General features: G+C 36.7%; 1 protein-coding gene across 17 annotated transcripts in view; it reads right to left on the reverse strand.

Moving 5' to 3' along the window:
• The window catches only part of LOC127372961 (calcium-activated potassium channel subunit alpha-1), an 83412-nt gene that overhangs the window by 28140 nt on the left and 38371 nt on the right, over window positions 1-16901 (reverse strand). For 13 of the 17 annotated variants that reach the window (XM_051416915.1, XM_051416917.1, XM_051416924.1 and 10 more), the window contains exons 6-17: window positions 11075-11150; window positions 10063-10138; window positions 9749-9919; window positions 7820-7911; window positions 3978-4088; window positions 3718-3823; window positions 3507-3589; window positions 2184-2253; window positions 1795-1950; window positions 1471-1580; window positions 895-963; window positions 304-390 (exon numbers count right to left, since the gene is read on the reverse strand). In XM_051416915.1, the coding sequence (XP_051272875.1) occupies window positions 304-390; window positions 895-963; window positions 1471-1580; window positions 1795-1950; window positions 2184-2253; window positions 3507-3589; window positions 3718-3823; window positions 3978-4088; window positions 7820-7911; window positions 9749-9919; window positions 10063-10138; window positions 11075-11150 (1207 nt within the window). Of the gene's footprint in view, window positions 1-303; window positions 391-894; window positions 964-1470; window positions 1581-1794; window positions 1951-2183; window positions 2254-3506; window positions 3590-3717; window positions 3824-3977; window positions 4089-7642; window positions 7735-7819; window positions 7912-9748; window positions 9920-10062; window positions 10139-11074; window positions 11151-12402; window positions 16894-16901 lie in introns of those variants that run through there. The other 4 variants (XM_051416916.1, XM_051416928.1, XM_051416932.1 and 1 more) reach the window with 2 other exon arrangements.

Genomic DNA, 16901 nt, shown 5'->3' on the forward strand with positions numbered 1-16901 from the left:
CAGTAATGGCAATAATATATTTCTATTTATAACAGTTACTGTGTTTTTTTCTACAAAGTCAAGAAGGCAGAACACCTCAGTAATAAACTTATACAGCCCTCCTATGAACTGCTTACATTCTTATAAAGTGTAGGCATGTTATCTTATTCCCTTTTTACCTACATTTATAACTCAGATGAAATAATGTAGGATAGAGATGCTGTATGGCATGATGGCTGATGCAACAGAACAGGAAAAAAACAGCATGAAATAACAGCAAGACTTTACTTTTACTACCATTTAATTGCAGGTCGCACTCTTTACCTCTTTACTTCTTTGGCATCGCTGGCAATAAAGAAGCCCAAGGTCCCCTCCTGCATTTTCACGTGGTTTCCAGGGTTTATCAGGGTGCTGCAAGGATTTATAGACCAAAGATGTCACGGCGGAAAGTTATATCACAGAATTTGCAAGGCTTTGCACTAATCACTGGCAGTGGCACACACTGGCAGGATTAGTTTTTCGCAACTCATTTGGCAGGATAGCCTCTGTTTATTAAATTAAGTTCATGAAAGCAGATAGCAGTGACACTTCAAATGGTATAAACTGAGCATCAGTGCATCGGAGAAAACACTAAAACAAGATTTAGCTGTGCTTAAAGAAACCAACTGGAACCTTTGCCATTAATTTGTCAGGATGTTATCAGAAACGCTTGTGATGTCTGTGAACAAACCAATTTAGACACCAATTTAGCACATTTTGTAGGGCGCCTTGTGTTTGCAGTCAAACAGAGAAGTGGATTCAAAGTAGCTCCATCACTGAAAGCAAACACTGACAGCAAACACACCTGCGTATTTAAGTTTTTGCATCCATGAATTTTAATGGCTTCAACAATCCACTGTGAGCACATTCACTTACCTGCTTTCCCTTTGATCAGACTTGTATTCTATAGCTATCAGTAGTAGTTTTAGCTTCACATAGCAGAGTCTGCAAAAGAGAATAATGATATAATTAGACCTCATGCAGGCTAAATATTTGTAGTTTTCTTAAAATCATCACCTTTGGCACCTTTATCTTCTTTGAGGTCGGATTTATAATTCCTGAGTAATGCACACTTGTTGTCTTTTTTTCTTTGAGTCTTCAACTCACAAATCCAGTATTTGAGAAAATAATTATTTTAATTATAATATTTAAATATGGTAATTCAGGGACTTTGTAGAGAAATGGCCAATGAATGTGGTAATGGTGGCTTTTTTTTGTAAATCCCACTATCTCAAGGTCACAATTACTAAAAATTACAATTATTACGACGATTATCATGTGATTCTGGGTACCTCTTACTACTTCATTTAAAAATACAATGCTAAATGCCACCAAAACTAAATTTCTGCAGTGCAACAAAGGAACACAAACCCAAAAGTAGCAGAGAAGATAAAAGAAAGAGAAGGCCACTAACTTTTATTAAAGAAATTGCCTATATTTCAGTGTACTTACTCGCAAATTACAGGGAAGGACAGGCCCACAAAGGCACTCGACAGGTACTCTGTGTACATCTCATTGGCTACTCCTTCTAGATAATACTTCTGCCATGTGTCCTCCTCAATCTACAACAAAGATGTATCACAAAATACAGAAAGCTTGTTCCATCACAAAAAGAACTGAACACAGAAAAAAAGTTTTTTCCTACCCATACACCAGATGCTGCACAAGGGTCTTATCTGGGATTATCATTATTATCTATTCAGACAATTTCATGGCCAACTATACTTTTGTACTTAATCCAGTGAGCATAGATGGTTTAATCTTAGCTGTGGCTACCTTGATGAAGGACCTCATGGAGAAAAGGTTGGCCAGCATGGTGGAGAGGCCCTGAGCCAAGCAGCTCTGGGCGATGAAGCCGAGCTTCAGCTCCGCAAGACAAATGGCGTCGTCTCCCTCCTTCCAGGTCCAGCTTGGGATGTTCAAAAGGTGGGCCTAAAGGGAGAAAAACAAAGATACATGGTTGATTTACTGAAATGCCAACTGTAGCTAAACACACACAGACAAGATTAAACAATAAAATCTCTCAAGCCTAAATCGTATCAGGGCAAACTAAACGAAACATGAATATCCATGTCAAAATGGAAAAATATATCAAAAACAAACATTACATTATATCTAATTAATGACTCCAAGAAGCTTTGACACAAGTATGAGATTATACCAACCTTATTGTGGTACTGTAACATTTGAGTGATTATTCTGATCTTTGGATGGTAGTTCTTGATGGATATTACCCTAAAGGATGACAAAAAGGACAAAGAAAAATGAGACCACTCGCAAAACGTTTTCCTGTGTCAGTGTCTACTTTTTCCAGGCACGTTTATGTCATTCATAAACAGAAAAACTCCTTATAGCTCCAAGAAAACATTTATATACTGTATTTTATTAAGACAATTTACAACTGGGCAGCTGGCAGTCTACATTTATGTCCAGAGATTTAAAGCTTAAGACAAAACCATTTGTTGTATATTTTAATGAAAGAAAATAGTGCACATTGTAACAGATTCATGTTTCCTCTCTTCCTGAATTCTTGATACTTCTCCAAAAGGGAAAATGAGCACCAGGAGCTTGTTCATGCTGAGAATATGTCCGCTTACAGTGAGAGCCAGCTCCGACACGCTCACTTACACTCACAATTTAAGTCCAGGAAGAAGTGGGAACTGATATCAAACACTGGCGTTCACTTTAATTTGGTAACATTTCATATTTTCCATTCCTATTCTGTCTGGATTTCCAATTACCTTTCAGTAATCTGGGGGACATGCTGTTGCAGAGTTTACCAGCTGCTGTTTATTTTCCAGTTTTCATCCTAAATTCCTTTTACATTTTCAAAGATTTCATATTGTTAAAAAAAGATGAGCCGGTGGAGTTAAACTCCAAAAAGCCAACAAAGTACCAACCGAAGGGAAGACTGTAAATATTACTTTACATGATTACACTGGTTTATGTATACAGATTATTACATATTAAACTGTTCATAGAGTATATTGATTATTGGTATTTCTGGAACACATTTTAACTTAAAAGTCACATTTTCATTTTTTAATTTTTCCACTCTATGTAACCCTACCCCTTACAATAATTAGTCATAATGTAAATTCCCTCATATCAAATCATTATAGGGAAAACATTCTTACAACAAATGGCAAAAGTTCTTAAAGGCTCTTATGGTTGGCTTTGAAACTCCCAACCCATGCCACAGAGCAGTGTGTGTATGTCATAGTCTTATAAATCTTATGAAGTGTTTATTATCTGATTATCTGCCTTTTGCTTTCTCAAGATAAATGAACCCATAATCACAAGAAAATGACTTTTGTTATCCCGAAATAACAAAATAATTAACTTGTGATCTCAAAATAAAGGCATAAAAAGTGTTTCCACCCTTGATCGTTTAGGGCTTCCGTAACAACACAACATCGAATATAAATCGAAAAATAAACCAAACAAGAAACAAAATGTAATTTTTTGAAGAAGCTGCTTCGATTTACCTCATAATATTGGATGCATCCTCAGCATCAGGGTCAGCACAGTATTTGTTAGCTAAGATCAAACAGGCATCAGCTGATTCAATCTGGAAATCACACAGCAAACAGGTAACATTACCCAACTGACATCAGTAAGTAAGTTCAGACTTTATAGACACCAGAACAGCACAGTTTCCTTCTTAGCCACAGAGGAAGGAGTGTCATCCGTCAGTACCTTCACTCTGGCCAGGTCATGTGGGTTTAGGACAGACCCTTGGTAAAACTCCACCTGGGTGAAGTGTCGCTTGAACAAGGCTTCCAGCTCAAGATTAGGGGAAATACTGAGAGAAAAAAACAGAAACTCTTAAATCTGAGCAGGAACACTATTTCTAATCTCCTGAGAGATGATTGTTTTTTTTCTTGAGCATTAAAATGTGCTTCTTTTTTTTTCTTTTTTCAGGGACACAAGTAAAAACAAAAACATTTTGTACTTACTTATGGAGAAAAACAATTTCTACATTGACATCATCCCTGTCCTTGTGTAGGAAGTCTTTTAGAAAGTTGGACACACTCTCAAGTGTTATATGACCACAGACCACGATGTGCCTGGAAAACGAGGTGCAGAATACTAATGAAACTAAAATGTAGTCGGAGTAGAAGTCAATAACAAAACACACACACACACACACACATCGTTGTTTCTTCATCTTTTTCCTGGAATCAAAAGGTAAATCTGAGATGAGAGGAGATGTAATGGGCATGAAAAGTAATCGGTAGTGTTGTATTTAGGTGACTGATTTGAAATCTGTGTGGAAGTAATAAAAACTATGTTACAGGAGGATGGTAGATGTTCCTGTTGTGACGGATGAGGACTGAATGAGCAGGTCAGAGAGCACTGTGGATTTCAGTATCAGATTATAAAGGATCAGAGTTTACTTAGATGGAGATTATGAAATCAGCTCACAGTCTATCTCGATTACCACATATCACAGATCCTTTATGTAAGGAACCATTTTAGATTTATTCCTATATGTCTATTTTCTATTTTTATGTAAACTTTATTTAGAAAAAGAGTTAAAATGTTTACTCAGGTAAACATTTTATCTAATCTCACTGTACTGCAGTGATTCGCTGAGGCTTTAATGTACAACAAACACATGAGAATCATTGTTATTTTGCACCAGTTGCTCTGCTGATTTGTAGAGGAAAACAGTTAAGACCATGTTGTATCTCTACTATGACAACAAGGAGACATTAAAAAGAAGACAGTGGGAAATAGAAAAATAATGCTAATAATTCTATCCGGCTAGGACAATAGCTTAAATGTACGTTAAAAATAAATGTGCATTATTATTTAAATGTGGGGAGCGGAAACTAAATCATACAGGGATAAAAACTGCATCTAGATTTGTCAAAATTGTTGGCGAAATGTCGCTATGCTAGCCGTTAAAAATTAAATTCACCAATAATCAAAGGAAAATAGACAAACTAATAAACACAATATTGTACAAGATACACAAACATTACTGTTACAGCTCTAATTGTGAGTTTTCTACAAAACTGGCCAACAAAAGAAGCAAAGATTTGGTTTAAGAAAGTTTCAAACCAAGTCTGACTTCTTCAAAAGTGAACGATCACAAGTACCAAAAGCATGCTACAAGAAGCCATATTTTGTATAGAGGCATCCAGCAGAATCTCACTATCTTTAGAAACAGCTGCAGAGCTTGGGACACGAAAGTCTATATGTTAAAGGAACAGTTTGACATCTTGGGAAATCCATTTTTTTGTAGAGCGTTAGATGAGAAGAACGATACTTCTCATTAGAGCCAGGAGGCGATTAGCTTAGCAGGAGGAAACGGCTAACCTGGTTCTGTTCAAAGACAAAAATATGTATATCAGCACGAAAGTTTAATCAGTCTGAAGTTGACAAATGAAAACATTTTATCTGTGTTTATACATTCGCAAAAAGAAACAAGTATTTTTCATGGGGCGCTAAAGCCAAGCTAAGCTAAGCTAAGCTAAGCTAATCGCCTCCTGGCTCTAGTTTTATATTTATCATAGAGACATGAGAGTGGTATTGATCTTATCGTCTAACCCTCGGCAAGAAAGTGAATACACATATGTTATTTCCCAAAGTGTTAAAAATATTCCTGTAAACTCAATATTTTATTTAGTTCTGAGGGTGTAGGTCAGACTGAAGATAAAGGCCAAGAATGTTCAGAAGCAAAGCATGAAAAATAGACAAGCATAGCAAGACAAGTTTTTCCAGAACAGAAAAACTAAATTCCAAAAACCAGCGTAAAGCAAACAATGGCAAAAAAAAATAAAGGACTGGATGCATGAGTTTGATCATTTCTTCACTACTGAACTCAGGTAAACTTGAGCTCATCAAGTTTATCATTTTGTCATGATTTTATTGCTGTTTTGAAGGCTTTTCTCTCTATATATTGTTTAATCGTAAATTAACCACTATGTTATGAATAAATTATTATTAATTATTGCCCTTCAAGACAACATGAACATAGTTAGTGAGAAGCATTGGTAGGGCTGTCTCTCATCCATATTTTCCTTTGATCAGATATTTGCCTTATTTAGTTTTATGTAATTTAGGCAATTTGTCTGGTATACAAATTTGAGTTTGTAAGGGTGTGTGGGGAGATGGGTGAACAAAATTAAACTGTGTGAATGATTGAAAACACAACTTTGGCACAAATGTACATTGACAGTAAGCAGCCTACCACACAACATGTAGGATTTTCTCCCTATGTGTCACAGTAGAATAAAGGTATACAAACTGTGATATACCCATAAACTGGTTTGGTGTGGGTGATCATACCTGTCCGTTTTGTTCTGAAATAAGTATTCATTTAATCAGGATATGTCAGCGCCGTATAGTTTTGTCCAAAGTGACACCATGGATAACACAAAATTTCTGATCTGATAAGATTGTAACACAGTAAAAGCACCAAAGTAGTTCTGGTTCAAAGTTGAACCACTGTTGTAAATCACTGCTCAAGATGGAAAACTGGATGTAACCATAGCAAAGATTACAGAGTTCTAAAGTAACACTCTGAACTGATGTAACCATAGCAACAATTACAGAGTTCTAAAGTAACACTCTGAACTGGATGTAACCATAGCAACGATTACAAAGTTCTAAAGTAACACTCTGAACTGATGTAACCATAGCAACGATTACAGAGTTCTAAAGCGAGACTCTGAACTGGATGTAACCATAGCAACAATTACAGAGTTCTAAAGTAAGACTCTGAACTGGATGTAACCATAGCAACAATCACAGAGTTCTAAAGCGAGACTACAGTATGTATCCTTCCTTTTACAAATTATGTAAGAGTAACATATGTGTGATTTAAGCTACATCACCAGTTGAGTCATTGGTGAAACAAGCCTAACCCTAATCATGTGTTAAACTGACCAAGACACAACCTACTTTGCTTTTAATAACTGATCTTTGTTGATTCTTTTTACATGCAAATCAAGGACACTACATTTTTTCTTTTTCCCCAGTAGTAGCATGAATAATCACAGTTTATATCACAGGGATAGATCAGTGAGAAAATCCAACATATGCCAACCTCTATGCATGACAATAGTACACATGGACATGACTACACTGCAAAAATATCTGCCTTATCAAGTAATTTTTTTGTCTTTTTTTGTCTCAAAGTCCAATTTTCTTAAAACAAGTGAAATCAGTTATTCAAAAGTGTTTCCAATAGTAGTTGACATTTCAAAAGAATTTTCCATAAATGTAATTTTCTTCAAGATACTGACCAGATGTTTTTCACTTCATTTTTTTAAGAAAATATGACTTTTAGATCTAAAGAAAATCAATTTAGGCAGAGTTCTTTTTTGCAGTGTAAAAGCAGACATTCATTCATGAAGCAGCAATGACAGCTTGCACATATATATAAGCAGCAGCAATACAGTGCAATCAATTTTACACATTAATCATGGCCAAGTTCTTCAGTCACAGTGTGACTTTTATGCTACTTGAGATCAATACATCTCAAATTACAGTTCCATGACGTCTGTTTAAGCAAAAATCAGGGTATGTCACCTCTTTATGAGAGGGCCAATTAAGTCACACAAAACCACACCATTAAAAGTTTGCTGTTTTTTTCATTTGTTTGACTTACTTTCTGCCTCTGGTCGAGTTATAACTCCCTCCATATTTCTTCCGATTAAGGATGAGAGCAGCAATTTCTGGCACGTAGCGAGCAAACATGGCCTACATGCATGAAAAAGAAAAAGAAAAGGGCATGCAGAGAAGGTTCTACTGCGGCGGAGGCAGTAGAGCCTCCTTGAATACTTACTTTCTCCCATTAACAGCACTATAGGAACCACCATATTTCTTGCGGTTTCCTATTAACTCTATGATTTCAGGGACGTAGCTTGCAAACATGGCCTAAGGAGAAGATAGGAGACAGAAGAAGAGACTAAAAAAAAGAAAGACAAAGAAGAGCAGGTCCTCTATTTTTGCTTTAAAGAAAAGTCTGAAAGACGAACACTACTGTACGTGCAGGAGTAGTATTAATATTTATTTGTTAACAGGAAAAAAGAAAAAGAAAATAAATGTTGCAATTCATTCAAATTAGTCAGTACTGACTGAATGTAGCCTGAAGTTAAATCACAGTTACATTCCAAAGTAGTATGAAAATGAAAAAGGAAATTGTAAGGCCAATATTTACGGATATTGGAAGAATAAAGGAGAAAAATGACAGCTGATGAGCGGTATGTCAATCTGTGATAGAAAAATAAAAATTATAAAAATTAAGAAAAAGCCTTATGTGCCATGTTTTGTCCAACAAACACACATGTGAGGTTGATTTTGATAGCACAGTAAATGGATGGCAGACATTAACTTAACTCTGAGACTCTACACTGAACTCTGCTAGCTCCTATTTAAGTGTCTGTATACTTTAATTTAAAAAATGTGTCTGCTCTTATTTTACTAAAATTGTGAAAATTGTGTGTAAAAAGTGCCATTTAACAGCTTTTACAAGACAAAAATAAAACATTGAATGCTTGCATCTTATTCATTATAATTTCAATTAGCTTGTTTTTATAAAAAATATATTTTTACTGTTTTTGCACAGTTTGGTGCAATATTGATGTGTTTTGCATCATTTTAAACACATTTCCCACAAATGCAGCCTGAAATATTTGATATCTTTGAAAACATTTGCTGTCCAAATGAAAGATTCTTTCAGCTATTTAATTTAATAGTTAGTTCATTAGGTTTAATTAAGTTGATTTAGGCTTTCCAAGGGCATATACAATGTCACTTAAACCCCTTTTATAACCATATTACAGTGTGTCATGCTGTTTAATCCACTCTTATGATATGATCTGTATAACAGTGTCCTCTAAATTATCTATAGCTACTTTCTTTACAGGTAACTCAGGACTCTGGCAAATCCCAAAAAGGATGTTTTCTTTAAGATTTAAGATTAATTTAATCATATTAATATTATTCTGTGAAATCTCTGCTTCATGCAATTCATTCCATAATATGTCTTTAAATATTTATGCAGAAACTGAGATAATGTCGCTACATCCATCAAGATAGGCTATAAAAAATCACCCCTGTCTCATTGTGTTTGTTGGAAAGAGGGAAGTGGGGGGGGCAGGAGTGTGGAGCCACCTGAAACCGCAGTACTTTTACAGTTAATAACAGATGCAAAAATTCTCAAATATTCTACATATAGGAAGTAATAACAGAACAAAACTTCAGGGTAACACTTTATAATTAAGGGTACGAATCATATACTTAAGTAGTGCTTAACTTACGTATGACTCATGATGATTTCATGCAGGATGTATCATTGATTTCTGTTGCTCACCATTAACTTAATTAATTGATTACATCACTATAACTTAATAAATGGTCAATAGGACCTCATGATACATACTGCATTAAATCATGATGAGTCATGCATTAGTTAAGTATTACTTAAGTACATGATTAGTACCCTTATTATACATACAATACCTGTATTAAGTGTTACCAACTTCAGTATTCAACCTGAGTAATTGATGCAATACTGTAAACAACTCATACAATACATGACATGCAACATACTGTGGTGAAGTGGTGAGCCACAAAAACACCTCAGAGTAAACAACAGGTGAAGGGCGTCCTGAGTTGAGAGCGTCCCAGCGTTTGTTAACACCTGGCAGGGTGTGATGATTGGTTGCATGGAGGATTTTAAGCAGGAGTAAGTAATAAGAGGGATTTTTACCAAACCGCCAAGGATGAAGAAGACCATAAACAGGCGGCCCAGGGTGGTTTTTGCATAAACGTCTCCATAGCCAACAGTGGACATAGTAACCATGAGTAAGTAGACACATTCCCAGTAGGAAAGTGCCTGGGAATTTTTGAAGTTTTCCCAAGGATCCCCTGAGTTTTCCACCTGGAACAGAGGTCCGAGATTTTTACAACCACAAAACACACAGAAAAAGAGGATTCTTCTTTGACACTGCAGTAAAAAGCATGTACTTAAAATGTTGCAACACACTAACTTCACCTTAACTCAAACAGCTCCCAGTAACTTACCAAATGAATGAAGCCTGCTGCAGTTAGCCATGTGCTAATAAAGATTGAACACAGGTTCACCAGCTTTATCGAGTTGCTATAAAAAACAAAAACAGAACACAAATGAGTTATTCAGTATTAGTTATGACATTTACATCAGGAAAATACACAGGCCAAGATGTCAAAAGAATCCCTTGGATTAGACTGGAAGATGCATGCTCTAAAATGCATTATACAGCTTTCATATTACATTCATTCATAATGCAATAAAGTGTAGCATTGCGTTGAAGATTTGTTGAAATCTTCCTGATCTATTTAATCTGAGTGTGATTCAACATGCTGCGCAAAGTAATTTCAATATTTTTTTAATTATTGTGTATGGAATTACAGTGCATACTTGGAATTATAACATATATAATATTAGTTATTTAATCATTTAAATATTTATATAAGTTTGCAATATTTTCCCATTCAATTTCTGCCAATAAAAATATATTTTCATCCAATGCCATTAAAAATATGACTAATATCAAAGGTCTTTCTCAGTTTGTCTGTAAGATGTATGTGTGATGACCTTTCTATAATACTGTATATGTATCATTGTGGTACAAGTCCCTGCATGACCTGTGTCCTCTCCTATTTTATGTTCTGTCTTTACCTTCATCTGAGTGAATGAGTGAGGAGATTATTCTAAAGCATTTATTTGCACTATAAGCTCTTCCTGACATCTGTGCAAAGAGCTTTAATTCTAAGCAGCGAGGAAACAGACTTCATCATGCAAGTGCAGCGTGCACAATACAGCACATTACTGGCTGCAGTATTGAGGAATAAACTTAATATTAACTTAACTTTTATGTTTATCAAATGAAATGAAATTAAGTGTTCATGCTAGTTTTAATTCAAGCACAATACTGAAAAAAAAGCGCACTTTCCCCCTTTAAAATAAAACCATATTCATGCTTATAAAATGATCACATTACATGCAATATTCACACTGCTACACCTAAAAAAAGATAAAATATTAAACACTTACCTTGTCTTCAGTATATTCAAAAACTGTAAAATTTCTGAGAACTGTATCAATCTTAAGGCCCTTAAAAACCTCAAGCCTGTGAGAAAAAGAGACCATAAAGAAATTACTTTAAGATGATTAATGACAAATGGAACAACATCAACAGCATTTGACTGCGGTTTAACAAGAACCTCATACCTTTCATACTTTCATCCATGTTTATCAACTTCATTGGATTCATATTGACAAAAAAAAAAAAACTCCGTCTGATCAAGCGACACTTAAGCCTAACTGTATCATAAAAGAAACATTTTGGAGTATGTGGGAAAAAAACAAGCTCAGCATCCCAGATATGTATCTCTCCATCAATTCACAACACTCTCAGGAGCCTCGCAAAGCACCGGCATCTACCTGATACATGTTTCATTCCTGCTGGATAAAACTCTGAACGTGGAAGAGATGAAAACCTGGATTAGAGACAGGTGGACGCTGTCACGCCACATTGATTGACTAAACAGATGTGACGTCAAATCCTAAATTTGAGGGTATTTATGGGAAGAAAAAAAATATAGCCAGCTGTTGCCAAGAGTTCAAGGACGGCATAACACCAACAAAATCAGCAGTGACAACACCAAGCCTGAGCTCCTGTATTGTACGTGATTACAGACTGACTGTATCATACAGTCATTTAAGCTACATATGCGTTAAATCACAGCCTCGTTTCTGCCGTTTCTGTCCAAAAAGCTCAGATGATTAACAGAGAAATCGTAATCTCCTACAAAAACACATCTGAATGAGCAAAATAACACATATTTCTATTGTTTATGTTTCATCATTTCGGTGCAATGCAGTAAGCTACCTGCTAAAAAGGAACCTCCCACCTGAGTTTAAAAGCCAAATGATTCATAGGTCCAACTCAGTTTGAAAGAAAAAAAGTAGAATCCACTGCAGTGTCGGTGCAGCATAAACAATTAAATGCCACCTTGGCCAAGAGTGAACAAATCAAGTGAAATCCATCTCTGCGTGCATTAATCAAGAAGACAAATTTCCTTGCTGGAATAGATTTGTTTGAATGCCAAATGACACAAATCAAAGACGTTACAGGCATACGTTCAGCTAGAAAAATATAAATAAATAAGTTTTTATAAAATGACGTGAACCGTGATGTGCCTGGCCAAAGCTCATTTTTCATTTCAAGTGAGTGTTTGCCAGATGGGGAGCATAATACAGAACAAAATCCTGAACCTGAACCTGCTCCAGCTGACACACAGAGTCCAAACACTTCTGGACACGCTAGCGTTCAGCTTTAGTGGAGATTCCCCCTCATTCCCACGTCCTGTAGGTCTTACCCCAGTAGGAGATTACATGGAAGCATGCACCGAGGCTGTACCAGATGCTGTCCTGGTCCTCTTTCTCGCTGACTTGCCCGTGGCCCATCCTGACCCTGTAGCCATTCTGGAAGAGCTCCCCGGTCGATTTCTTTCGCCTTCTTGTGTTAGAAATCGTCTGAGAGTGCGTGCCTCCATCAGGCCCCCTGTACACTAACATCTTAGTGGGAATCATGTCTGAAAATAATTTTTGGTAAGCAAAAGTTTCAAACGTCCAAAAGTCCCAAATCTGCTTCACATCCACGTCGTCACTCTTGTGCGTTCACCGTGAAAGATATCATGTAGGAAAAATACAATCCTCCAAGAAGAGAAAAAAAATGAAGAGAATCTTTCATGATAGTAGCAGTCAACAGGTTGGCGTCAAAAAGGACTCTTTTTTTGAAGAAGAATTTTTCATCTGATTTACCTCAGACCTTCATAGTATTCTCACTGTGATGAGGCGTGTTCGGCGAGCTTAAAGCAAACCCTTTTCCCATCAGGATATTAGAGTGTAAGCTCCTTTAGGATTCATCCAGAGAAAGGAAGAGGCCAGACAGCGAGTCTGTCCATCAGCTGGCTTCACAATGTACCGTACATCTCATCCCTATAACACCGCAACTGCTCTTGACAAACCAAATTTCATTCTGTAATCTTGGACAAGAACAGCCTGTATCTTTGTCCCTTTGTTCAAAGCAGGAAACAAGGCATGTAAACGGCCAGTAAAGCTGTGTATGGAAAAATGAGAAGCTTTGGCAATAATTGTGTTTTTCTATGGATTTAGTGATTCTGCAATAATCCCTAAATTAATCACAGTTGATGTAATAACTGCTATTGTTGTTGAGGTTAAAACTAAATGCGCAGCATAAAAAAATCCATCACTGTGAAGAGAGAAAATGCAGTCACTGACGTAAATCTGTCTGCAAAGTCCATTTAATCTGAAACGCGAAATGAAATTTGAAATATGTGTCACTTCTCTTGAAAACAAAACATAATTTTGAGCCCTTTCTTCATGAGTCGCACCTGATTCAGCTGCTGAATGGCACAAAACTATTAAAGACGTATTACGTAATCATTAGTTACTCTTTTTATGCCCCCTCATGTAAAATGAGAGTTTTTACTGGAGAATTAACAAAAGTCTGTAGCTACTTGTCATTCTCAAGAAGTAATAATGGATTACTTACTACTTTGGGACTGTTGTGGCCTAAAATGTCTGATTTCACAGCAGCTTTTCCACAAAATCTTCAATATTTTTAGGCATTTTTAATTTTGAATGTGTTTTTTTGCAGTAAAACTGCAGGAGAAAGTGAAAATTGCAAAAGTGGTTGCGTTTCCTTTTTTTGTATAATGCATTAAAAATTGAAGGCAAATTGTTCCAGTGTCTGCTTCTGACTGTGTTCCAAGTAAACTTACAAAAAAAGACTCTTAATAAGAGATTATGAGAGTAAATGTGAGACATTTGTTTTGCATATGTCACGAAGTGAGTTTGTTGATGTATGACTGGACTGCATAGGATTATTATATACCATATAGTCCTCCATTCTGGGTTATTTTGTTATTTTGAAACCACCATCTGCCTATAAATTAATCACAACAAATGAAACTCAAATGACTCAGAACAATGTCTCACTATTCCATCCATCATATTATATAGTTATCTCCACTAAATTACACACCTCTAAGATAAAGCTTTGCCATTCTTTCTACTTTCCTATTCCATTAATCATCCTGCAGCATATTTTACTGCTGACCCTCAAGTTAGGAACCGCAGCTTTAGAGCATTTGAGGACATTTAGTTTCAATGGACAGTTTAATACTAAAAGCCGTTTTCTGTGTTTTTACACTTCAGTTCAGGAGTCAAAAGCTGCAACATGTGGCCGCCACAAGACATGGATATCTTATCTAAAAGAGTAATGTTCTGTTTAGCTTATAATATTTGTAAGAGTTGCACTGGATTCTTTTCACTGTCAGAGATAAATGTGATAAATGTGCTGTTTACAGTAGGTGGCTGCTTGTATTTCACACCTGCAGGAGGTCAGAATTTCCGACTTTGCAGTAAACCTGTGTTTATCAGCTGCTGCATGTTGTTGTTGGGAAATGTGTGTCATGTTCGAACCCGCAAGCTTCTCATGCATCAATGAGTGCATTAGTATGAGAGGACATTAGCGTGTATTTTGTATGTGTATTTGTGTCAAAATGTTCAGACATGAGGATTGGCAGATTGGCAGCTTGGCGGAACGCCGGGTGAAATATGGAGTTTTGATCAGAAGAGGGAGTTCGACAGCTGCTGGCAGACACTGCTGAGCTGGTTACGACCTCACAACCTGTTTAACCCTCAGTTTAACAAAACAGTAATTTACTCACTAATCCTACACAACCAATTGCTCACGGACCATATTGACTGAGATTATGTCTGACAGAGAAATCTTTCCACTGGAATTAGCTCTACACACCCCACAGTATATTTTTAATATATATCTGAATAAGAAATTTGGACACAATTACTAAAGAATTCAAGCCTACATTATGTCAACTAGATGCATAAATGTTTGTATATTTGCTGTTTGGAGTCTAGCAGGAGGTGCCAGAGTAAATAGGACAGTTAACATGAGCAGCGAGTGAGCAGACAACAGAAAGAGTAACACCTTCACAAACGGTAACAACAGAACAACAGGATGCTGACAGTAACAGCAGAATCGCAGTACAGCTCACATTGTTTGACTCAGGAACTCTGGGAAAAAGAGCCAAAATGATCATCAGCACTGAAACTCACAGGTCATCTGAGCAAAATATGATTACATTTTAGAGGTAGGTTTCCAGAAAACATCAACACAAATCATGTGAATATCTTTCTGAAAATGTCTCCTACAAACAAAACCAAAACCAGCATCACACTGAGCAGCTGAATTCCTCAGTGCCCTCAACTTTCAACTTTTATTGCTTCTCTAATTAGATTGGTTAAAATCAGTTCAATACTCTTTGAACCCAAAACATCACTCAGGCACCAAACAGAGCATATCCTTTGATCATTATGTGACTTGGTCTTATCACATCTTTCCATCCACACAGACCTAACATACACTGCAGGAGAGGAGGGATCTGAGGGATTCATTTGTGATTTTGTTTTTTGGGCAGTATGCTTTCAATCAACAGCATTTTAGCTGTGTGGAAAAGTTAAGGTTGGGCTTTATCAGAAAAGGGGAAAAAAAGCTAAAATAATACTAAAACAGAGCAAACAGGCCAATGTGCATGCAAATGATTTCAAAAAAGTTCAAAACAGGAATCATAAAGCACATGTTTTGCAGATAGAATGGTCACAGGAAAACACATATTTGTTGGAGTTGGGGCAAAAAAATGGCCAGTAAAAGTGTATTGTTGCTAACAAACCAACAGCAATTAATACGCAACACAGCCAACAATTATATGGACTTTCTATGCTGTTGACCAAAACTACAATACTGTGAAATACCAGCCATACTCTGACATGTCCACTAGATGGCGCCAGCACTAGCTTGTCCTCCTATTGTTTTCACACCATAAGTCACAGTACATTAGCCCAGGGAAAATACAAAGGCACATTATGCAACTGTACCTATCAAGCTGTCATAGTGACTATAATGTAGAGGGTGTTTATTGCTTTGAGGTGCTGGTGTTGGCTACACGGCAGGTTTGTTCCTCAGCTGACAGGAGAAGAAAACGCAGCTATAAAAACCTGTAATGCAGCAAAAAAATTATCCCCCTTAATCCTCTAATTCCTCACAGACCTCTCCGAGTGATGAGCTTCACACATTTAGCAGATTGACTTCTATTCTAGCACTGGAGCCCCAAAGCAAAGCTTATTACCTTTTTTATCCATTCGTGTACTTTTCAATCACAGCATGATTTCATTCGAGTGTTACTTGAGAGCTCTGCTGGACAGGTGAAGGGCATATGAATAACACCTGCAGCACAATGCCCACTGCCCACAGCACATGGTCAAAGACGTGATAGAAAATGACATTTCCATTCAAATCGACTCGCATAAATGCAAGTTTAAATGGCACACCAGATGACAGCCATACAATGTCTGATAGAGTTGTCATGCAAACAAGCGCCAGTTTGACGAGTAAAGCTCATAAAGCTTTCAAATCATCGTGCGTTTCAGTTTTCATGCTGTGCTGTAGTTTTTAATTTGATGCACTATTTCCACAGTGATAGTGAGGATCATTCAGACTTTTCATGCATGTCATGCAACGTCCCAGCAAAAAGTTTATTTCATGACAAAAATATCAAACTTATATGGCTAATATTGTAGGTGTGCCCATGTAAATGACCACAAATTATCAAGAAGTTTCCTTTTTGCAGCCCTAGTGAGGTGCTGAGATTATCTGGTGCGTTCACTGACAACTGCAAGACTAGTTATATCCACCCGGTGGCACCACAGCCTCCTAAATACAAGCCGAAAGGATCCGCTGTACAATGCTCGGTCTGTTAATCAGCCTGTG

Source organism: Dicentrarchus labrax, unplaced genomic scaffold (assembly GCF_905237075.1).
Source record: "Dicentrarchus labrax unplaced genomic scaffold, dlabrax2021, whole genome shotgun sequence".
NCBI lineage: Eukaryota > Metazoa > Chordata > Actinopteri > Moronidae > Dicentrarchus > Dicentrarchus labrax.